At 33.4% G+C, this 23,138-nt stretch overlaps 5 protein-coding genes across 19 annotated transcripts; 3 read left to right on the top strand and 2 right to left on the bottom strand.

Annotated features, from left to right (window-relative positions):
- LOC105170384 (transcription factor MYB48) lies at positions 744-2,190 on the top strand. Of its 2 annotated transcripts, none has more exons than XM_020696996.1 (3): positions 744-997; positions 1,046-1,204; positions 1,499-2,190. In XM_020696996.1, the coding sequence occupies exons 1-3, from the start codon at positions 849-851 to the stop codon at positions 1,974-1,976; spliced, it is 786 nt and encodes a 261-aa protein (XP_020552655.1). In that variant the 5' UTR covers positions 744-848; the 3' UTR covers positions 1,977-2,190. The 2 variants fall into 2 exon arrangements, with proteins under 2 accessions (XP_020552655.1, XP_011089426.1); XM_011091124.2 differs by having other exon boundaries at positions 744-966; positions 1,075-1,204.
- On the bottom strand, positions 5,710-7,379 carry LOC105170385 (40S ribosomal protein S15a). Its single transcript, XM_011091127.2, has 4 exons — positions 7,271-7,379; positions 6,566-6,711; positions 6,317-6,477; positions 5,710-6,126 (listed from the first exon to the last, which is right to left on the bottom strand). Exons 2-4 carry the CDS (start codon positions 6,696-6,698, stop codon positions 6,028-6,030), a joined length of 393 nt encoding a protein of 130 aa, XP_011089429.1. The 5' UTR covers positions 6,699-6,711; positions 7,271-7,379; the 3' UTR covers positions 5,710-6,027.
- On the top strand, positions 8,189-12,568 carry LOC105170386 (ras-related protein RABE1c). Its single transcript, XM_011091130.2, has 9 exons — positions 8,189-8,335; positions 8,418-8,565; positions 9,324-9,396; positions 9,473-9,573; positions 10,071-10,136; positions 10,713-10,810; positions 11,730-11,792; positions 11,865-11,957; positions 12,056-12,568. Exons 2-9 carry the CDS (start codon positions 8,493-8,495, stop codon positions 12,137-12,139), a joined length of 651 nt encoding a protein of 216 aa, XP_011089432.1. The 5' UTR covers positions 8,189-8,335; positions 8,418-8,492; the 3' UTR covers positions 12,140-12,568.
- Positions 15,973-19,102, bottom strand: LOC105170387. Of its 12 annotated transcripts, none has more exons than XM_020697016.1 (8): positions 18,997-19,097; positions 18,618-18,905; positions 18,468-18,514; positions 18,202-18,281; positions 16,864-17,853; positions 16,713-16,778; positions 16,430-16,628; positions 15,973-16,357 (listed from the first exon to the last, which is right to left on the bottom strand). In XM_020697016.1, exons 5-8 carry the CDS (start codon positions 17,680-17,682, stop codon positions 16,287-16,289), a joined length of 1,155 nt encoding a protein of 384 aa, XP_020552675.1. In that variant the 5' UTR covers positions 17,683-17,853; positions 18,202-18,281; positions 18,468-18,514; positions 18,618-18,905; positions 18,997-19,097; the 3' UTR covers positions 15,973-16,286. The 12 variants fall into 12 exon arrangements, with proteins under 12 accessions (XP_020552675.1, XP_020552669.1, XP_020552668.1 ...); XM_020697010.1 differs by having other exon boundaries at positions 18,184-18,281; XM_020697009.1 differs by having other exon boundaries at positions 18,184-18,281; positions 18,454-18,514.
- Positions 19,950-23,085, top strand: LOC105170388 (methyl-CpG-binding domain-containing protein 7). Of its 3 annotated transcripts, none has more exons than XM_020696595.1 (8): positions 19,950-20,185; positions 20,306-20,428; positions 20,515-20,553; positions 21,249-21,287; positions 21,718-21,861; positions 22,148-22,309; positions 22,395-22,633; positions 22,806-23,085. In XM_020696595.1, the coding sequence occupies exons 1-7, from the start codon at positions 20,024-20,026 to the stop codon at positions 22,614-22,616; spliced, it is 891 nt and encodes a 296-aa protein (XP_020552254.1). In that variant the 5' UTR covers positions 19,950-20,023; the 3' UTR covers positions 22,617-22,633; positions 22,806-23,085. The 3 variants fall into 3 exon arrangements, with proteins under 3 accessions (XP_020552254.1, XP_020552253.1, XP_011089437.1); XM_020696594.1 differs by having other exon boundaries at positions 22,395-22,624; XM_011091135.2 differs by having other exon boundaries at positions 20,306-20,422; positions 22,395-22,624.

Consider the following 23,138-nt stretch of genomic DNA (forward strand, 5'->3'; position numbering starts at 1 on the left):
AATTATTCAAGATTTATTCGAAATTATGAATTTTAAATTCTTCAAAATAAATGATTTTTTCAATATGTTTGGACAATTCTAAAGTTAAAAGGATTTCAAGTTATTTCGATCTAATTTTGGACTAAATTTTGATGAATTGGACAGATTTTATATTTTTTTCAAATGAAGTTATTAATTTTTTTTTTCAAATTGTTGAATCCAAACATTACCTAATATTAATATTTATCAGCCCAACATATACATACTTGGACTGATCAAATGAGTGTAGCTCTTTTCCTGTAAAAGTTGCAAGAAACGTTGGACGCAGAACCTAGAAGTGATTGATCTCTGCAGTCCTCCATACCAATCGTGCAAAGTAATCGTGGATTGAAATGATTGGACTGGAGAAATCATCAAAGTCGTGAAAACTAAACAGCAGCAGCAGCAACAACAACAAAAGGAAAAACAGTTAATTAATAAATTAAACAAGAATGTAATAAAATGGACAGCCACTTATGAAAGTTGCGTCAACATATCAACCACTTATCTAAAGCAAAAGAAAACCACTTTATAATGGCTTGCATCATATAGCCATTTTGTCCTATCAACCATGTCAAACAAATCATGCACGCACAGTTACGCCACGTGTAGGGCGACGATCCCTTAACCCGTACACAATTAATTAATCCAACCATACAAATAAACTATACACACACTAGCACACATCAAATCTTGATAAACTACTAGTATATATACAAGTACCACGCTGCCCATAGTTGCCGTGTAGACGACAAATAGGCAAGAAGAGGGACAGAAGCCGGAAAAACCCAAAAAAAAGAAAAAAAGAAAGAAGACGAAAAGGGGAGGATATGGAGAAAGAAGAGGGGACGAGGAAAGGGCCGTGGACGGAACAAGAGGACGTTCAGCTGGTATTTTACGTGAACTTGTTCGGGGACCGACGATGGGATTTCATAGCGAAAGTTTCAGGTTTGAAGGTGGCGGGAGACAGACTATATAGGTAGGCTTGTCTTGGGCATGGATGCGTTATTGCAAGGGGCACAAAAAGGGTTAACTGCCTGATAACTTTGTGTGTAGGTCTGAAAAGAACAGGCAAGAGTTGCAGGTTGCGTTGGGTTAACTACCTGCACCCTGGACTCAAAAGGGGCAAGATGACCCCTCATGAAGAGCGCCTTGTTCTTGAGCTTCACTCCAAATGGGGCAACAGGTTTTTTCCATTTATTTATAATTATTGCTTCCTTCATGTCTATCTACATATGTTCTTCATCGATCATCAATCTGTTTTCTTTGTCTTCATTTTAGTAAAGAAATTCTCTTTACAAAAGGCAGAAAAGACAATGCCATCTCTCAACTTTTAATAACAATTAATTCTTTTTTAAGAATTGAGGGGTTGCGTTGTCGTTTTTTGTTTAGAAAAGTCTGATGTCGATTATTATTTTTATGCAACCTTTTTTTTGTGCTTGTAATGTAATATAGCTATCATTGATATGCATACATGTAGATGGTCAAGAATTGCTCGGAAATTACCCGGTCGCACCGACAATGAAATCAAGAACTACTGGAGGACCCATATGAGGAAAAAGGCTCAAGAGAGGAAAAAAACTAGTATTATTTCTCCAACGTCGCCCTCATCCTCGTCCTCCTCCAACTCCAATAGCCCTGCCGTGGGATTCGAGCCCATGATTGAAACCGAGGGGCGAAGTTTTTACGACACGGGTGGGGTGGATATTGCTACCGGACAAAACAACAGCGGAGTGGAGATAGAAGGAAGCGCCGAGGTTTATTCCATGGATGAAATATGGAAGGACATAGAGTTGTCTGAGGAAAGTAGCAATTTGAGAAGCCAAGGAGTGATGAGCAGTAGTACCCCTCCTATATGGGATTTTTGGGCAGCTGACTCACTGTGGTCCATGGATGGTCAAGATGCTGCGAGCAAGATGGATTCTTTCCCTTTTTACTACAATCATCTGACTGGCTAACTAGAAAGTTCATTCATTTAAAAGGAAGACAAGAATTTGTTCATACAACTTAGCCTCTATATATATGTCTTAAGGAATATTAATGTCCCAAGTTCTAACTCTTTTTTGTATAGATTTAGGGTTTTCTGCAGCACGTACGTAGTCGTCAAGTACTTTGTCATCAAGTCGTTGTAATAATTATGGTTCGAGTACTGAGTAGTTTAATTTGTTAGTACTGAGTGGTGGGATTTGACTATTTTTGTTAGTAGAACGAGCGAATTTAAATAAAATAATCTCCTATATAAGGAGGCATCCACTGTGTAATCATATATTTATAAATAAATGTATCAAGAAATGTTATGGGCCATATATATATATATATATATACAGTGTAAAGATAGGAGTATTATCAATTGATGGTTTTAATGGGTTGAAGTATTTGACATGTCATTTGATTGAAGTTTGAAATTTTGAATTGTCTGCTGGTGGGTATCATATCATTAACAAGTCCATTAATTTCTGAAACATTCATAATGACAATTTTTTAATAAATTAATTAATTTTAATTATCAACCGTTGCTAGAAAAAATAACTCAATAAATATAAGAAAATTTTGATGACAAATTAAACATCGAATTAATTTACAAAAACAATTCTTGTTCAAGTCGTTGATAATTTATATTATTCAATATAAAAATTTTACTTGCTAAATAAATTTAGCCATGATTTATTTAGATATTTTGTTGCTAAATTCATTAACAAATAAATTTTTTATAGTAAATAATGCAAATTAGCAATGAAAAGTTTTCTTCCTAATTAATTTGATGTTGATTCTTTTTATGGTTATCGAGCTGTTTTTTTAGTACGACAATATATTAATTATTACTATCAAATATTTAATTATTGATCATATATAGGAAAGCAAAAACCACGAATATTAATTTGAGATATAAAATGACACATAATCAATCTCAATCCAAAAAAATAATTTTCGCCGCCGTTAATGATTAGAGCAAAAGAAAAAAAAAATAATCGCAAATACAAATCAATTATAGTTTCACAATGATTATTAGCCTTTTTTTAATTATTTTTAAAAATCATAATGAATATTGATTAATCGTGATAAAAATTCAAATTTAATTTAATTTAATTTAATCATAATTAATTATATTAATTTATTATGAATTTTAAATCATAATTATTTATAATATAGCGAAAACTTAATTTCGTACCTTGCACCACTAAGATATGAGAATTCCCAACTTGGCCCACTGGTAATAAAGTTTCTTTTCGCATCTAATTAATATTCCAAAATCCCTCTCAAGAATGAAATATCTTCTTCTATATTCCATTCAAGTGATTACAAAATTTATTTCTAAAAAGCACATCTGATTATCAAATAATTAAATATTTATAATTATATTCAATTATTTTTGTTTTTTATACACGTTGCTTGTACAATTACCACACAATAATATTATAGTAAACTGTGTCCTTTACTATGCTCACCTTTCTACCACAATAAAATAAAGTTTGGCACATAAATTTGTGCAGATAAAATCAGATCCGGTGCATTAATTTAATTCAATTTGTTGATAATGATGAGTTTTTAAAAATATAATAATAAAGATGATGATGGATGTTAATTAGGAGTTTGTGCCAGTGGTCCTGCTCTCGCCGGGGCCACTCCCAAATCAACTTACCAAAATAATCTTCATTTAATTATGTGGCACTACTTTTTATAGTTGTCTCAACATTTCATTCCTATTATTTGTTTTGTCATTTTGGGGAAGTGATACTTTTCGTTATGTAATTAATTAGTATCCTTTTACTTTTTGTTTTATTAGTTACAAAAATTTTATTTTTAGTTCCATAATTTTAAAAAAATAATATTCATAATCTCATGGTACGTATATTTTTTTAGATACTTTAACAAAAAATATCGTGCACTTAGTAAGTGGCCATTTGGAGAATTTAGTCGGATTGATTACGAATTTTTTATTTTTGATTCTATAACTTTCAAAAAGTAATACATTTGATCCTATGACTTTCAAAATAGAGTATTTAACAATTACGTGATATTTTTTAATAAGTTATATATAATAGAAAGGTAACCAACTTTGTTAAAAATATGAAATTAAAAATGAAAATTTTACAATTAATAAAATGAAAACTAAAATTCCTCCAAATTACGAGACGATTGTTGACTCGTTATTTCCACTGCAACTCTGGTTTTTTACTATAATGTATATTAATTTTCTTGTGTAGTTTGATGTGGACTGGGCAATTATTACTACGCTTTATGAAAAAATGCACATTGATCTCACATATCATTATTCGATTGTACTTTCAATATAACCATTAAGTTTCGACGAAATAAGCACTTGGCCGTTAACTCTCACTTCTGGCATGCTGCACAATAACTATCATATTTTATAGAAAAAAGTGTATCATTAATCCCACGTATCATTACTCGAATGTAGTTTTCTGTATTGCCCTTAAATTTTGGATAGAATTGGTCGTACGGGAGTATTAATCCCAGGTAAGTTTTTTATAAGCTACAATAGTAATTACCAAGTCATCAACATTCATAATCATAAATCATTCTCCTAAACTCAGTGTATAGTTGAATTAGAAATTGAGAACTCTACAAATGGTGATTTTCTAGAAAACAAAAACGCAAAACCCAAAAGGGAAAAATTGCAAAATAGAATTCTCTTTTTCTTAATCCCACATTTTAAGGGATACTGCAGTTAGTACTAGAGTTCCAAAAAATACTAGAATTCATAAGGTGTTTGGAATATTTGGATGAGCTTATAAGAGCGTGAAATTAATATCTCCCAAAACGCGTAATACAGTCAAATCATGTAAGTCGCATATATTGAGAATTCTATGAATTGTTTATGAAATATGACACTGTATTTTAAATCTTGAATTGTGTATTACTATGCAACTTATGTCTCCTAATTCTTATGCGCACATATTGTAATGACTTAACTTTTGTATCTGATGCCACAATATTGTATATGAATATGGTTCAATGAGCATTGAATAGCCCACTTGACATAATTAACCCAACTTAAGGAAGCATAGCCCATCAACACGATTTTAAGATTGGCCCAGCAAAAAAACGTCGGCCATAACTTAGCCATCTGGCTGCTGATCGACCAAAATTCTTGGGCTAGCTTATTACTGCATGTATATGAAGTCTACTATTCTAGTGCAGTAGTTTTTTTATCATTAGACCAATTTAAGTCTTCTATTCAAGTGGTGTACTTCATTTTACACATCGAATGATACACGCTCGCAATGTACATATATGAGATTTAAACATATATGTTATTAGGTGTTAACTGAAAGGGTATTAGGTGTTGGAATGAACTTGCATAAAACAACTTAAAAATTCCAAAAATTATTTGATTCAGAAATAAGTTGTTAAATTGATTTGGATAAAACATGATCATTCGACTTATAGATAATGAACAATGGATATTGTAACTTATACGGTCAGATTAAAGTTTACAAGTCCTAAAGATAACCATTTACTCTTGGATGACCTTCATGAAATTGTATCAAGTACTTCAGTCCAACACCAATAAATAACATGCATCTCAAGAAGCTTCTATAAGCTGAGCCAAACTGCATTGCTTGACAAACTACACACCAACACAGTTAATCGCAAGGCATGGCAGTAGAACATGGAAGGCCAGCCAATTACCATGCAGATGGTATCTCGAATGACAAAATTGGCTAGTACACCCAATACAGAAAGTTGATATCACAATAGTAAAGAAAATAATTTGCATCAAGAAGTTAAATATTCCTCACTGTCAACCAAAATTTTTGCTTACCATCATAATTCAAACAGATTGTATCAGCAAAACAAAAGATTGAAACTGGCACTTCAAATAACTAAAATCCTTAAATGTTTTCATTCCATAAGGTAGATCAAAACAAGCCGCATAAAAGTGTCCCCAGAAGCAACTTCAGCAGTAAATCCTCTTCCGGTAGAGAAAAGGGAGTCCAGAGTACTTAACTTCATGACTATTAAAACGAGCTTCTGTGTCCATTACTAGTAGAAGAACCCAAGTACTTTACCTCCAACATTTTTCCTACGAGCTTCTTCATGATCCATGATTCCAGCAGATGTTGTCAGCACAATGTAACCGAACTGCAGCCAAAAGGCGAAATGATATTAACGCAATCCAAATTTCAGTTCAAATGCAAACTTGACAACATCAATTTACACACAAATTTTTACTTAGGATGGAAATTCAGAGATCTAGAACTCCCATTGGAAAATATAAAACAGTCCTGTTTAGGTGGATATCATTGCAGTGATTTAGATTTTATATTCCCACCTGTCTTGATGGGAGCAGTCTCGCAGTCCATGGCTCAATTTCCTTGACACCAATATCGAATCGAGGGCTAATAACACCACATTTGTTCAGTCTACCATTCAATTCAACCACAATTTTCCCAGCTCTGTGGTCATCAACATACTCAAACTCTCCAATGTAACCTGTAAATCCAATACAGAGAGGCAATGCATTAAGCAAAAGTTAAAAAATTAAACAAAAACTAGTAGTTGTGTAAGAGAAGGGGCAAACCATGCTTCTGCATGACCAGAAGAAACTTGATAATCACTTTGGAAGAAGGCCTAATCATGACCTGTCGTTTCCCTCTTTTCTCAGCATTGTACATGCTCTTTAGAGCATCATTCAAGACACTAACTCTCACCATCTTCCAACCTAAGCTGATAGAGAATCAATAGCAAAATATTAGAGCGACCAAATACATAGCATCTATACTTTATTAACCTAATTATAAGTTAAAAGATGCATCAGCGAAGCTACAGATATTTCATCGCTGAAGGTTATGTTATAAGCTTACAGATAACTTCCAATTAATCTACCTAAGCATACATATTGACGTAACTACAACTTTTTGAACCCAAACAGAACATAAAAAACTCACTCCTCAGTATGTCCCAGAATTAGAACACAGATCCACAATTACAACATTCATTCGGCGCAATGTATACATGATTTTCCAAACACAATAGAGTTCATTAAAATTGAGTGGAATCAACTGAAGGTCGGAGGTGCCCTAATAGCCCTTCAACACCATAATTTTTTTGTTTTTTCAATTGCTATCCACATTCATGTCTAAATTACAGGAAAAAAGAAAAACAGTCGGAGATTTCAAACAAATTCTATAACAAACAGCAAAAGAACTGTTTAACCAAGGAGATTGAACAATAAAATACGGAAAAATCAACTCGCAAACGGAATAATATTTGATGAGTAGCTCACCTCAAATACAAGCGGCGCCGCTTACTCTTTGCGAAGTTGGTGCAGCTCCAACACAGGTGAGAGAACGAGAGACTGAAATAAGTCGATTAGGGTTTGAGAGTTACTTATATACGTTGGAAGCCTTTTATACTGGTGTATTAAAAAATAGTAACTATAATATTAATTTTATTATGAAAATAAAATGATTATACTGAAAATAATAAAATAAATTAATTCTCAATAATAAAAAAAAAAAACTAACGTCTCAATATTTAGCATTCAACTAATAGTTCTCCAGTGGGTTGAACAATAATACTCATAATTGTAATTATAAACAAATAGTTTTAAAATGTTACTAAATATATGATGCGATTTTCCTAAATAAAATAAAAATTAATTTCTTTTTTATTAACTCCATCTGAAAACTTATTAAATAAATAGAAATTCATGGAATAGATCCTGACCGTGTTCGGTTTCTTTTATTATATTAGTTTGTTTAATTCATACTTAAATTTATTCTTAATACTCTTTATTTAAATAATAAGCTAATTGTCATTTAATTTACACAAATCAAATTTGTTATAATTTTATTGATATCGATGCATTATTTATTTATTTTAATTGACTTTTATGCTGTTTAATTGAGAATTATATAAAATATAATATCAATTATAATTAAATTAACTCGTAGATAACAAGTATCTCATATTGATCTATTATTTATTTAATTGTTTTTTAATATAAAAAAGAGATTAGTTTTTCCATTAAGCTACGAGTTGCATTTATATGATTAGTTATAAAAATAAAAAAACTTAGATGTCATATTTTTTTAAAAAAAATTAATTCGATCATAATTAAATGTGAGGAGCACAGCACAAATGCTACTGGCTACAGCCAATAGTTAATTTTCCAGTATCGTGTGTCGTGAGCACCCGATTCTTCTCTCATCAATATATTTCTTTTTTATCATATCATGGCTGCAGGTGTTGCTAGCATGCGCCCGGGAGACCAAGGCGCACCCACGCTCGATATATGTCGCTAAAGTATGCACTCGAAATAAGGTGCGCACAATAGCAACTTCGGACGGTGCGCCTCTCTCCCTCTTCTCTCTCTCTCCTCTCATCTCTCTAAAAAAGTTTAGTTGGGTTAATTTTGATTATACGTATAGCTGTGGGTAATACACGTACAAAATTCATAAACGACGACGTAGTGAGAAGGGAGAGGGCACCACGGGCGAGGGTCAATGGCCGCACCACCGGCGAGGGCACGAGCAGATTACGATTACCTCATCAAACTTCTCCTCATCGGCGACAGCGGTTCGTCATCATTGGATATTCGTTTTCTATATCTTTTTTCCGTTTTATCGATTCTTAACCTTTGATACTCTAGTGATATCTTTATTCGCGTCTTGATTGATTGTGTGAAGCTAGATATTTCTGTGAAAAAAGGCTGTTTTTGTTCGGATCTGTAGCTCCACGATGGTATTCTTTTGAATAAATTTAATTTTAGTCAGTTTGATTTGGATATGTTCATGTTGAGTTCGGATTCGGTTTGAATGGAAAAAATTTATATTATGGAGAAATGTTGTTGGGATAGCCGTATTTTATCATTGTATGGCGAGTTAGTGGAAGTTAAGAAGAATGATGAATCTGTCCGTTTAAATTGGCTGCTTCTGGTACTGCTTTGGTTTTAACAGGAGTTGTAGGTATAAATTTTGTCTCCTGCTGTTACGATGGGTGGCTTTGCATTGTATTGAATTGGTGAACAATGTAAGTTTTTACTTCTTCTCCCTCTCGAGCTCAGGCTTGCTTTATGGTGGTACTACTGAGCTCTTTCTGTTAAAATGAGTATTTGTGATCTTATAAATGAGATTTTCCTGAGCCATTGTCTTGCGTGCCTCGAGTCTTCAGTTAAGTTAAAGGGGGATGTAGAACTTAAACCATCTCATTTTGGTGTAACTGTATTATTTTGTACTTGAGGTATTATTTATACTCTTCACACAGTGCCAATTATACGTGGATAAAAGAGATATTCCGGTTCTTATTTGCCTACCTTTTTGTTTTGCATCCTCTAGGTGTGGGTAAGAGTTGTCTTCTTTTGCGATTCTCTGATGGTTCTTTCACGACTAGTTTTATTACCACCATTGGGTAAGTTATCTATTGCCAAATACAAGTATTAACTGCTTGGTTGCGGTACTGAACGTGGATATAATTTACTCCTCAGAATTGATTTTAAGATAAGAACCGTTGAACTTGATGGCAAGCGGATCAAGCTCCAGATCTGGGATACAGCTGGGCAAGAACGATTTCGAACAATCACCACAGGTAAGTTCTTATTGCCTTTGGCAGCAGCAGTTTGGTTTCGGATATATTTATTCTCTTGGGCTTTCAGGGAGGCTGGGGAGGGGAGAAAAGAAATCTAGAGGCCCATATTAAAACATTGTCTTCTTTTCTCAATACTTTCCTGAATGATCATTAGCTTTTAGTTTCTTGTTGATGAGACACAAGACATACATTGGATTGGATTTCCATGATATTTTCATTCTTCCCTCTAACAATGATTTCAAAGGATAAGATTTACATGTTAGATTGATGAGGGAAACAACTTCATTGCTTTGCCATTCTTCAACATTTATCAGAATACCAACACGCGTCATAAACAATACCAGCTTGCTTTCCATCGTTTAGAGAATCAGTAGTCTCTTTTACTCTCTTCTTTCCAGCGTTAAGGAATGCTTTATCATCTGTATGTTTATGAATCACATTTATCACATGCAATATAAGTTCAATTGTATTATTCTCTTTCTCATAATTCTCGACAGCTTACTATCGTGGAGCAATGGGTATATTGCTGGTTTATGATGTCACAGATGAGTCGTCCTTTAACAGTAAGGTTTCTTTTCCTATCACTATATGCCCTGATGGTTGGCATGTATATTTTTCCTCTATGTATCTTTAGTCTGCTCCCGTCCCTTCCTCCCACCTATCCTCCCACCTATCCTCCCTGATCCTTTAGTCCACTTCTGTGTATTGTATTTGGAACATGTCGAATGGGTATATAATTTCTCCTTCCTAGTTATTGCAATTGTTTATTTCAAAAAGTCCTACTAGAATTTTCTGAATTATCCCTATTAGAAAAGTTGAAAATCATATGAAATCACAGGGAATACAATCTCCCTGAATCTTCTGAATGCCTAGACGGATCCTACCCCTTAAAAGGGGACAACAAAAAATGCATATATAATTATATATAATGAGTACCAAAAATAGGAGTCTAGAAGAGAAGTAGAATTAGATCGAGTCCAATTATTTAATGTTCTTTCTTTTTGTTGTTTTCCTTAAACATCGTATCTATTTGGTACTTGACCAACAATATTTCCCTGTGAATTATTAGTGGAGTTGAACATGCTGGCTTCTTGGTTGCTTATACTACTGATGAAAGTAATACATACTTCTCTATTCAGACATTAGGAACTGGATCAGAAACATTGAACAACATGCTTCTGACAATGTCAACAAAATACTCGTAGGGAACAAAGCTGACATGGATGAAAGCAAAAGGGTATTTTCCTTTTCTAAACTTGAGCTTTTTAGTGTGTTATTTCATGTTTTTAGTATATTTATGTTGCTTATGGTTTAGGTCTTGCGAACCCTATGGTTAGCTTGTCATTTGTCTTTGCATGAATGATTACCTTAATGTAGGAAATACCAATCCGAGTGATGTATTCTGGAAGATAACTTTTTCAGATAAAAAGTTCTGCTTAGGGGTTGATTTGGAAGAGTGCAGTTTCACTTCAGCGGTGTTAGACTAAGAGGGTGGTTGACTTCTTTCAAGAATTTAAAAAAGAAAAGAAGAGAGATTTGGATATAAGATTTTACTTTTTAAAATTTAAACTACTAAACTCTTTGTGTAAATAATGTTTTAACAAGTTATGATAATTTTGGAATGTTTTTGGTCAAATCATGAGAGGAATCAAAGATGAAATGGTAATTTACTAAGTCAGTACAAATGCTTATAGGTTTTAAAGGCCGCGCTGAGCTTGCGATTTGTCCCTGAGAAAGCTCTTGAAATGTTGGCATTCAAATATTGGACTTATTCACTATTTTTTTTAATCGAGAGGGAGATTAAAGAGAACAGAAGAGAGGATTTCAGTACTCTGTTCAAAAAGTGAGGGTCTAGTATATATTTTCTATTAGGAAATTGTGGTTTTAAAACATCTCAAATAATGAAATTTTCACATCAAATTTGTATAGATTTTTCAAGAAATCAATTTGAGATATAATCTCACACATCCTAATTGGAAAAGAAATGTTGCAAAAGGTTGACACCATGCCCTAAAGTCGGTCCTACCTGTTGCTTTGTACTGGTGGTAGATATTGATTTTGTGATCCAGTACTTTTGGAATATCTGAATGAACTTTTGATTGTTTTCTTTTTGTTTTCCAAAATAATTGGAACTTCTAATTTTCATCCTTGTTTAGGCTGTTCCTACGTCCAAGGGCCAAGCACTCGCGGACGAGTACGGGATAAAATTCTTTGAAACTGTGAGTATTTGGGATTACCAGTAGAAAGGACATTTATCGCACATGCAACTGAAAATGCATCTTTCACTGCAGAGTGCTAAGACAAATCTTAATGTGGAAGAAGTTTTCTTTTCTATAGCTAGGGATATAAAGCAAAGGCTTTCGGATTCCGACACCAAAGCAGAAGTAAATTACCTGGTTTACTTTAGTTTGATTTTTAAGATGGTTGCAAATTTACTAAGGTCCCTTTTGTTGACAAACAATTTTTTTTTCCTCGTTTGCAGCCAACAGCGCTCAAGATTAATCAGGCTGACTCAGCTGCTGGAGGCAGCCAACCTGCACAGAAGTCATCTTGCTGTGCTTCTTGAATGCTTGGAAATGATAAACGATTGAAGGCACTTAAGTAGGTGCTGCACTGTTGAGAAGTAACAGAAAGAAAAGAACTATTGTGGTGAAATATCTCAGTCCTCTGTATTTTCCTCTTTCCCGACTTGTTTGGTTTGTTGATAGGTTCTTATCATTGGGAAAAAGAGTTGAATTTGGTTGTTGCGTTTTGCTTTAGTGTCCTCCTCCATTTGACCTCTTATACCTCTAAAACATCCATGCAGACTCATACATTTTCTGCATATTTCAGCTCTAACACTGTATGTTAGATAATAGTCCCCTTTATTTATGTCCTACAAAATTTATGCATTCGTCCTCTGTTTCAGTCCGTTGGTTTAGGAATCGTGCTTATACTAGTCCATTGTTTTGGTACAACATTTCTAATTCAGTTTCATTTTTTTACTTTTGATTCACATCATTGGCTTTCTGTATCCTTTTAAATGTAAATTATGTGTTGGGGGAGATCTCATGATATGAATATGGAGTTTAATTACTGCTGACTAATATTAGCAAAAAGGAAGACTCATTGTTGTTCATGTGGGTTTGAATCACTTGGATCGTGAGTTTTGGGATCAATGAATGATGGTATCGTCAAATGTGATTTTTACAACTGATGAGCAGATAAACTGTTTTGGGAATTTTACCTAGCCTGTGAATCTCCTTTAAGCTTTATACTTTCCTTTTTAATTTGTATTTATGGCCACCACATTTTGTTATTGTCCCAGTAACTCATGTGGATAGAAATCATATCTACAGTAACTCAAAAATAAAAAATAAAAAAGAAACCATATCAACAACTTCAGGTATTTCTGATGTAGGACGACGAAGACGAGATCTGTGTCTTGGCTGATTTTCTCTTTTGATTTTTGTTTGGGGCTATTATCTTCCCCAAACCATTTTTTGCTTTTGGAATTGAAAGAGGAAAAAAAGGAGAAAGAAAGCCTAAAGCCTAAGAAAATTGTTAAAAGAAAAACAAAAATTGCTTCTTAATTGCATTTGTTTAATTGATAAATAAGTGTTTGTTAAAAATAGACTTTGCGTATGTTTGGATTTGTTTTTAAAGGTAATTTGAAGTATTTTAAAATAAGTGGTGTATGTTTGTTGTTAGGATTAGGAGATAAAAGTATTGTCAAATCATATTTTTTTTTATATATATTATATTAATGTTGTATTATTTAGAGACAAGAATCACTTTTTATTATCAAATTATATATTTTTTATATTATATTATATATATAAGTGTGTGTATATATATTATACATAGAAAGTTCAAAACCAAAAAAAAAAAATTAAAATTCTTTCAAAAATTGTTAGTAAAGATTTGAAATCCTTAGATTCAAATGCAATCTTATAATATTTTATTATTTCACAAAAAAAAGTAATAATAATAAAAAATTATGAGCTTTATCACCACCCACTAGGATTAATTATATTTTACCTTTCTATAAAAATGTTAATAGGTAAAAATCACCCTAAATATTAAAAAAAAATGAGAAAAAATTCTAAATTTTTTAAAAAAAGCTCATTGCCACCATGTCCCTCCCTCAGGGTTTGGTTACACACATTTATGCATGTGTAGTATATAGTCCTGCTTTTAAATTATAATCTAATTTAATTATATTTTGTAATTTATATCAATCATTCATTAATATGACACTAACACCTGACATAGTGGGCAGCATTGCCCCTTTTATTAGAAGTTTAAGGGATTGTTATGGAGTGATTTTTTTCCTATCCTCAACAGATCACAAGAAAGGACCACTCAGCACAAAATTAAACTTTCAACATCCCACATAAAATAACTGACCCTTTTATTAAATTCCACAAAACCATAAGCTAAATGTGCTTTCTTACAAAACCCATTGAAAACAGACCTATTCTCATTCGTTATTTACCATGAAAATGTTGTCTTCATACTGCTGCTGTTCCTCCTGCTTATTGCGTAACATCCAACAAACTAATACTCAATGTTAATTGACGTCGTCGTCCCACTCGCTCGTTGCTTCCACCTCCGCGTCCGTCAATCGGCGGGAGAAACGACCGGGGAGGCGGCGCCAGTAGATAGACGGCTAGACGACCTGCATTGCTTTAAACAAGGTTCAAAACAAAGAATTTTGATTTTCTGGCACGATTTCAAGCAACTCGCTACACATAACACAAAATCTTCGACTGAATTCTGAGGATCATCGGCCACACCTGCATCCACAAATAACGTTATTAGCACTATCGCCATTGCAACTACCACTCCCATTCTTGAACCTTTCATGTTTCTTTTTCTTTTATCTTTTTTTGTTATTAAAATTATTTAATGCAGAAGGAAAGATGAAAGGCATGAGGAGAGTATATGCAGTATTTATATATATACACAGTTTCTGAGTTCTTAGGGTTTGTTAATTCTGATGATTTCACGAAGGATTTTATAATGATATTATTAAGTGTAATTCAGTAGTGTGTGGGATTTTGTTAATTGTCTGTGGGAAGGAATTAATTAATTAATTATGTGGATTATTTTCTGATTTTGATCTTATTATGAAATAAAATAATAAGAAGAGACAATATTTGATACATGTATATATTCAGGCAAATCTGTGGACTGGTCATATGTTATATATCTTCTTCTTTTCAGTCAAAGAAATAAAATTCACTGTAATCCTAAGATGTACTACTGCATCAGCATGAGTAATAAATATTCTGTAAAATTTTGGCAAAATTACTTTTTTAAATTTGGAATTATATATGGGGTATAGAAAATTTAGTTCTTTATCTTCGGTAATTATAAATTTAGTTATGCAATTTATACCTTCACACATTTAGTTCAGGGCCTCATGTATTTAGTAAAATGGACGTGCGTTGTATCTGAAGTATTTTTTTTTTAAATATCTATAGAATTTCAACAAAAAAAATAAATATATATATAATTTTGAAATGCGTTTAATTGTAGCAAGAATTAATATATTTTTTTATAATGTATATGCACTAAAAAAAGTTTATGTTTCCTTTAATTTTCAAGCATTACATTTTTTTATTCTTCTAATTCATTCTTAAACCTAATTCATTCTTAAACCATGTTATGCAAATTGATTCATTACTTTCTACATAAATGTATGCCTGCTTGATATTTACACTTGCTTCGTGATAATCTTTCTTGACATCAAATTTCCAGTTTTTCTATAATATACTTTTTTATTTTAATTATTTATGTATTTGTATAGACTAATTATGTTTTTGTAGTCCCCTAAAAAAATATTGACAAATATTTAAATTTTTATTTGCAATTAAAGAAAAGAAACATCTTTATATTGCTTAAAGGGGTAAAGAATTAGATGCATATAATTTTTTTATATTTTATGTATATTTGGATATAATAATTATTTCTGGATTATTTACCTTAAATGGATAATATCTATATATTTTAGAAGAAAAGATTAATATTTTATCTCTTACAAACCACATGTAAAATAATGCTATTATTGTTCAATTATTTAAAATCATCGAATGACTTCTTTTAATTAATAACTTTCTCGTTTTGCTAGAAAATTGTTAAGAAATAATGACACTTTATTTTTTTATAAGATTAAATAAATAAGAGATATAATAATCATTAGTCCTCGATGAATTCACCTTTCACATTTTTACTCTTTGTTTCTTTTCAATTCTTTTTATTCCGTGTAAAAAGAATTTCTATAAAATGAGGTCTATGTGAGTGTTCATTCTTTTTCAATACAAAATTTTGAAGTTCAAACTTTGTTCTACAAGAATCAAGATATTACTTAATAGTATACTAATTTGATATTTTCATGGCTAACGGGGTTGGAAGATAATTGCTAACAAAGAAATTTCAGGGCTTATGACCCATCTTCTCTACTTGCATTGAAAGAAAACTAAACTCGAAGCCCAACTATCTCTAAACCATGTTCATATTCTAGCCAAAATTTTGAAAAGAAGTGCCGAAAAGAAAGTTACTGACGTGTCCAGAGTATGCGGATTGCAGCATGGCGATGCACCGACAAATCATATCTTCAAGATGGCAGTCCTAACTATCAAAATCTAATTTACAAAGGAGCGCAGTACTATCCATATATATGCACGTGAAAGATGATATCCCAATCACATTGGTTATATTTCTCAGTTTCAGTCGCATAAATTTAGCTCTTCCTTTGCATAAATACTCTGATGCTTGTGAGCGACTGCTTTGAATGATTCTGGAACAACAAGAACTAGGAATGAGGATTCCAGAAAAATAGAACATTGAGATGGGATAAGAAAGTTCATACCTTTCCAAGCAGAGGAATCTTTTTGATTTATAACAGAGCCTGTCAGAGTCTGAATGGCATCAATTAACATAATTTGTGGAGTGGTTTTTAACTCCTGAACTATCTGGTGGATGGTCTTCCCATTCTCCAAATGTATGTGGTTGTTGGGGTGGCTTGTCTTGCAACCGGCATGGCGCTCAAACTCATAAGCATTAAGTACCTATACAACAATCAAAATTGTTCAACAAGAGGTATGAGAGGTGAAAGACACAGTGAATGAGGGAGAACAAGAAAGATGGTGTACCTCAGAATAGTTACAAGATTGACACCCACAGAGATAGCCAGAGCCCTTTATAGTTCCATGAAGCTCCTTGTAACACGTAAGAAAACATCCTTAAGTGACATAAACAACAACAAATCTCAATGAAGAAAGCAAAATAGTGTAATAGAATTACCTCCCGTGATCCAGAAATGTATCGAACCGACACCCCATCAAGCATACCAGTGTTCAATAAACTCTTGACGTTAGTCAGAAAACAGTGTGGCGCTTCTTTCCTGGCAGGTTTTTTCTCTGACTTACTTCTATATGTAGATTCCAGTCTGGATTTGGGCACGGGGGATGTGCTCACAACAGCATTGCCAATTGGCACATCTACCTCCTTTTTGCTAGGCATTTCAAATCTTCGAACTGAAGGTTGTTCATACAGTAACGAATAGCTACTAACTGGCCTTGCCAGAGCCTCCATTACATCTTGATAACTGCCACAAGGTATAAAACTTGAGCGCCGTTTATTATAGGAGTTAGTCATTGAAATAGAATTGTTAATGCCTTTCCTAGAGACCAAATCCATCGATCTAATATCGGCGACTCCATTGTCATAGGAATGTCTCACCAACGTGCTTCCACCTTCCTTACCACAGGATCGTCCCATCAATGTGATGGTCTTTTCACTTCCCCTGGTGTATGCCTGATCCATGGATACACCTAGTTTATGATCCCCACATGAATGCAATCTGTTTTCCGACTCCTTAACTTGATTAACCTCAACCTTTCCAATTCGGACAAAGCTTACTCCTCTATCCGAATCTTTCATAGCATCAGAAACTGATAAACTGACAGATGAATCCTTCTCAAACTGTTCATCAGAAACTCTTTTCTTCACATCCGAACCATCTGTCTCAAGAACGATCCCACATCCAAATAACTGATCCATGTCTTCATTTGGCACTGATTGAAATCCAGAAGAATTTTCCTGAGGGAATGCATTAGACATGATGATCCGTGATTCAGGCGTGGTAATTGGAACATCAACAGCCTGTTTTTTGCATGGAAATGACTCTGTCCCATAAACATTTGATATCCACTGGCCGCCACACTCAGGTTCCTGCCTACATGAGTTATCCAGAAAAGCATTTGGTCTCTTATAACCTTTGTCCTGGAAAGACTGCAAACAGGGCAAATTACAGGTACAGAATGCCATGAATCAAACTGGATAACAGCAGCATATGAAGAACATTATAAATAAGTATCAACTTGTTAAAGGACAGCTCATCCAAAAGTTTAAGTCGAGAATTATTAATTATATTTGAATTTAGGACCTGTTATTTCACATTGCTTCAATACAAGGTCCAACTCATAAAAGAATCATGTAATATTTAACTAGCTGTTGGACCCGTGTCCCCTGGGCCAAATATATATATATATATATATATATAGATAAAGGTAAATACAAAATTTATTCTATTTGTAAACAAAATGATATTTCGAATTTTACCGCAGACATTTTTCATACTCATAAATTCTTCATTTATAACTCGGTTTATTGCGATGGATGTAGCATGACTTCGTATTAAGAAATACCCCAAATTACACCTGGAATATAAAATTAATAAGCAACTCACAACACAAAGAAAAAATCCAATAACTAAAAATAAGAAATCCACCAAATTAGAAAATATCAATGAACAATCAAAACCACATATAATTGGTGTTCAATATAAAAGTACTAAAAAATAAAAGAAAAGAATAGAAAATAATTGTATACGCGCATTTCTTTACTTTTCGCCTTGCTGCTTGGGCAATCTAATTGTAAAAGTCTCTATAATCTGCAATTCAAAAAAAAAAAAAAAAATCGTAATTTTATTCATCAAAGAAAGCCAAAAGCAAAAAATAGTAGAGAGGGAATGATTTCTACTAAAACCTACGTACAATTCCGTGAGTGCTCTTCCAATTCTTCTTCTTTTTTCTTTCAAAAAAACTCAGTATATTTTCACATGCCCCCTGTCCTTTCAACTCTTTTGTCTCTACTTGGAATCCTCCATACACACTTCAAATATGTGTTCCAAGTGTACAATCTTGACAGCACACCACATCAAGAAACACTCTCTCGTCTCTCCCATGTAAAACAATTAAAAAACAGCCCTCCCGACCTTAGTTTCTGATAAACCCCATTACCACCGAATTCCGAGATTGTACAGTACATAGCACTGCCCATACCTCCAAAACATGATTTTGAGATTCATCATTGAGTTCCAAAGTATATTTAAGCAACCTGCAAATATAACTCAAAAGGAGAGCGTATACATACCTTAAGATCATCTTCAATTCCTCGATTAATCGTCGGATTTTGTGGGGGGTTCAGTTGTTATCGTTCTTTTAGGGGAGATTCTGCTTGGGGTTCGAATTTGGGGGGGTAGGAGACGTGTGATGTATAGTTTTAGGGTACCTTAATAAAAGGTTGTTATTTTTGTTAACTCAATAAATTGATATGATAAGTCAGTTGTCATTTTTTTTTCTATAAATTTAATTTATTTATTTTGTTAAAATAAAATTAGGAATGAATTATACAATAACATAAAGGGTAAATTTGTTAAAATCACAAAAAAACTTTCATTTTAAATAGTCAAAAAATTACAACTTAATTGATAAAGTTGAGACCTTATGATTTTAAAGGTTATGAGTTCAAATCCCACTATATACATGTACGTTGTTTCCACTTTATAGTATATATTATCTTACAATTAATTTATTTCACCTGTTTAAAATCAAAGTAGACACAAAAATCTTTTATTTTTATTTTTTTTAACTTTTTTCTTTTTTATCCATAGAACATTTAGTATCATTTACACCATTTTATTATGTTTGAGTGGGGTATCAAATGTTAGCTTTTGATTGTTCTGTCAACAAGTGTTATCCATGAGACTGTTGTTAGCTTTCCCAAAATTGGTGTTCTGTATTAATTTATCGCAATTATTGAATTAAATTAATCATTGTTATCTCTTCACTAATATGGGGTTTATAAAAAGTTATAATTTGATGTATAAATTTTATATAAAGTGGATGATATTTTCAAAATATTCTTTTTAAATGACATAACTTGAAATGGAGGATTGGAAATATAACTTTTTTTTGTAAGAAAATTATTTTGTTCCTAATTGTTATTTATATGAATTGAATTTTGGAATCAATATAGAAAATATATGTAATTGTCACATTATATTCAATAAAATTATGTGTATAAAAAAGAAAAGACTAGTGTTGGACTTGGTCACAGTCCGACATAAAAGCAGAACACAGGCACAGAGTTTGGGACACTGACACATCATTCCACAAGCATGGAGGAGCATCGCCACCACTCCACCCTCTCACCCTCAAACTCAATGCTCGTACCCTATGCCCACCGCCACCTCGCCGTCTCCTCCCCCTCCCGTTTCAGGATCCCCCGTGGCTGGGGAGTCGAGGAGGTGCCCCGCCACGACGGCACCCGCTCCGACATGGTCCATCCCATCATCAATTCTTCTTCTTCTCTTGTTTTTTCATGCCCTGAAAATTTCTTGGCTTTCCGGAATTTCTTACTTTCTGCTGATATTTCTGCATTTCTTGATGTATATGTGCAGTATTACTACGAACCAGGGACTGGAAGAAAATTCAGGTCCATCAGAGAAGTTCAGAGATATCTGAATGGGGACTCGTATCCCTGTAGATCCACCAGGAAACTATCTCTCCGTAGTCATGTTGAGTTGAGCTCTGCATTTTGTGTTTTTTTCCCATGTAATTTCCTTTTGTTTTGGTTCATTTACCCTTTCCATGTGTTGGTATTATGCAGAGTTCTGGGTATCGGAGGATGCTTTTTTCTGGTGAAAAGGTAAAGACTTTGTTTTTATTCTGACTTTTCTTTTCTTTCTTTTTTTTTTTTAATTTATGACCAATTTAAATAAGGGAATTGCTTGAAATATTGTAATTATTGAAAATGCAGTTGATTCTTTTGGGATGTTCAGCTAATATATAACTAATAAGTTTCTGAAATTGATACATAGTATTTGTTGAAGTGTTGAATGGAAAAGGTGATGGAAGTTCAGTTTTCAGCACGTTTCCTTTTGTTTTCACTTTCTTGCACTAAATTCCTAATTGAATTTTCTATTCCAAATTCTATTGCATTTTCTATTATATTTAACGTATACATGTATGTGTACAAAATCTTTCTTATTTAAAATAGATGGACCTGTCTTTGAACATCTTGTGTATGTGTTAAATGAAATAGTAGATGCAATAGGAATTGCAATAGAAAATCCAGTCCGACATAACAGCGTTACAGTGTTTGTTGCCTTGAGCTTCAACTATTTTCACGTCATGTAGCATCATTTTAAGCCTATAAAGGATACCAGAAAATGTCAAAGTTTGACGCTCTGGCTTCTGCCCATTATCTTCTGAAAAATGACCCAAACACCATATACTATATGTATATAAGACCTATGATAAAGGATGTGGACAGCATTTAAAACTTGTTGATTTTTGTTTGATCACTGATGATATTAGTATATGTTACTGATTTGTCTTCAGAGTTCCCGGTGTCGAAGGATGATAGTTTCTGGTGGAAAGGTTAGCACTCTTCTATTACTTGTTTCTCAACTCTCTTTCTTTCATTCGTTCTAATCTTGTGTATGCAATATGCGGGCTTGTATGTTTGGTTACCAAGTTCTGGCAAGGTCGATATTATGTATAAACTTTTGCCTTCAGAAAATATGAAGGATGCCTATACATTTATCATGATGTTACTGATTGGGATAGTTATAAAGCTTATAAATATTGTATTTAGAAGTATAAAGATGATGAAAACTTGCTTTCGCCAATTTTGTTTTTGTTACAGTTTCGTTTGAACTTGGATTCAGACAAAGGAAGAGTTTTCTCTATTGCTATGGTCTCATTATGCATTAAAAAAATGTTTGAATCTTCAGAAAATTCGATTATTTTTATCGCAATGTGTGTATTAACAATATAATTCTTAACCTTGATGAGAATGCAAACACAGTTGTTGAGATTGGACAACGAACTAAGCCAAAGTCATTTAGCCGTTACGGCTTCCCAGAGGGCTGCTCCGGCTGCACCCTTTGTCCTTCCTGATGGTTGGATTGTGGAGGAGGTGCCCCGTAAGTACGATCACTGGACTGACAAGGTAATGCGTCTCGTGTTGGTTCTAAAATCATTTTTTTCCAAATAAAGCAATGTTGTTTGTATGACAAAGTATTATTCTTTGCTATAGACTATATTTATGAGAAATATTTTAGAAAATAAAGGAAGAAATTCTTTCTATGTTAGTTAAGATAAACGTTTTGCTCGAGACTATCATAAAGAAATTCTCTTCCATATTATGTTTTGACTCTCCAACTTTTGTTGATCTTATATTAGTTAGTGAATTTGACAACAGAAGTAAAGATAATTATATTTTGTTGGGTGTACAGTATTACTATGAGCCTCATACTGGACAGAAGTTCCGATCCCTGGTTGCCGTCGAGAGGTACTTGACGGAATTGGAAGAAAATGAACCCTTATCCAAGGCTCTAGAAGAAATAAAGGAAAATAAGCCCCTCTCCAAGATTTTTAAACTCGAGAATCATGCAAAGGTGAGCTGAAGATACAACTTAAACTGGGATTTCTTAAATTGCGATCGACGAAATCTCATGACCACATTGTTCATGTCGTTGTTAGCACTCGAGCCCAAGGAAGAAAAATATCTCCAGGGAGAATACTCAAGCTTCGTCTTTCGTTAGTCCGCCGATGAAAGTCAATTGGGTTCTTGCTAGTTCACGAGGAGATGCATGGAACCCCTTCATCTCTGAGGCGTTGGTACCAGACTCTATTAAGCAGCAATGGAGTAATAGATTCATGCTATTCATGAACGACGGATGCGGTAATTTTCAAAGTTCCTGAGAATAGAGGTAAAATTGGTATGTCGAAACCCGATTTTCATTCAATGTTTTCTGATATGTTCATGTCCGCCATGATGAAGCTTTTGCACTTAGATTACCTCAGAAAACAGGCCAAAAACATCAAGAAACGTATGACTTTGGGCCGTGCGAACATTGTCGGATCTCTTAACCTTTCTCTTCATTTATGCAGTCAGTGGCTACCCTGAAGACGACAATTGAGGATACATAATGCTAGAGCTCTAGCTGATGATGGTTTGTGTACCGCTGCCGATGTTGTAGTCTACCTTAACGATTTGTGTTGTACATTCCTGAAGACTCCTGCGATTTCTGTTGTAGTAACCATGTAAATGCCCCTCTTCGGTCCCTCTTTAATTGCTCTAATAGTTGGGTAGCTATGAACTTGGTAATGTTTGCGGTTGTAGTTCAGAATGGTTCTCTATGTAAAACGGATCGCTATGTCAATTTAAATTTGATCTATTTTATTAATTTAAATAAGTTATTTATTTTATTTTTCTTCTATTTT

Source organism: Sesamum indicum, linkage group LG9 (assembly GCF_000512975.1).
Source record: "Sesamum indicum cultivar Zhongzhi No. 13 linkage group LG9, S_indicum_v1.0, whole genome shotgun sequence".
NCBI classification, from domain to species: Eukaryota; Viridiplantae; Streptophyta; class Magnoliopsida; order Lamiales; family Pedaliaceae; genus Sesamum; species Sesamum indicum.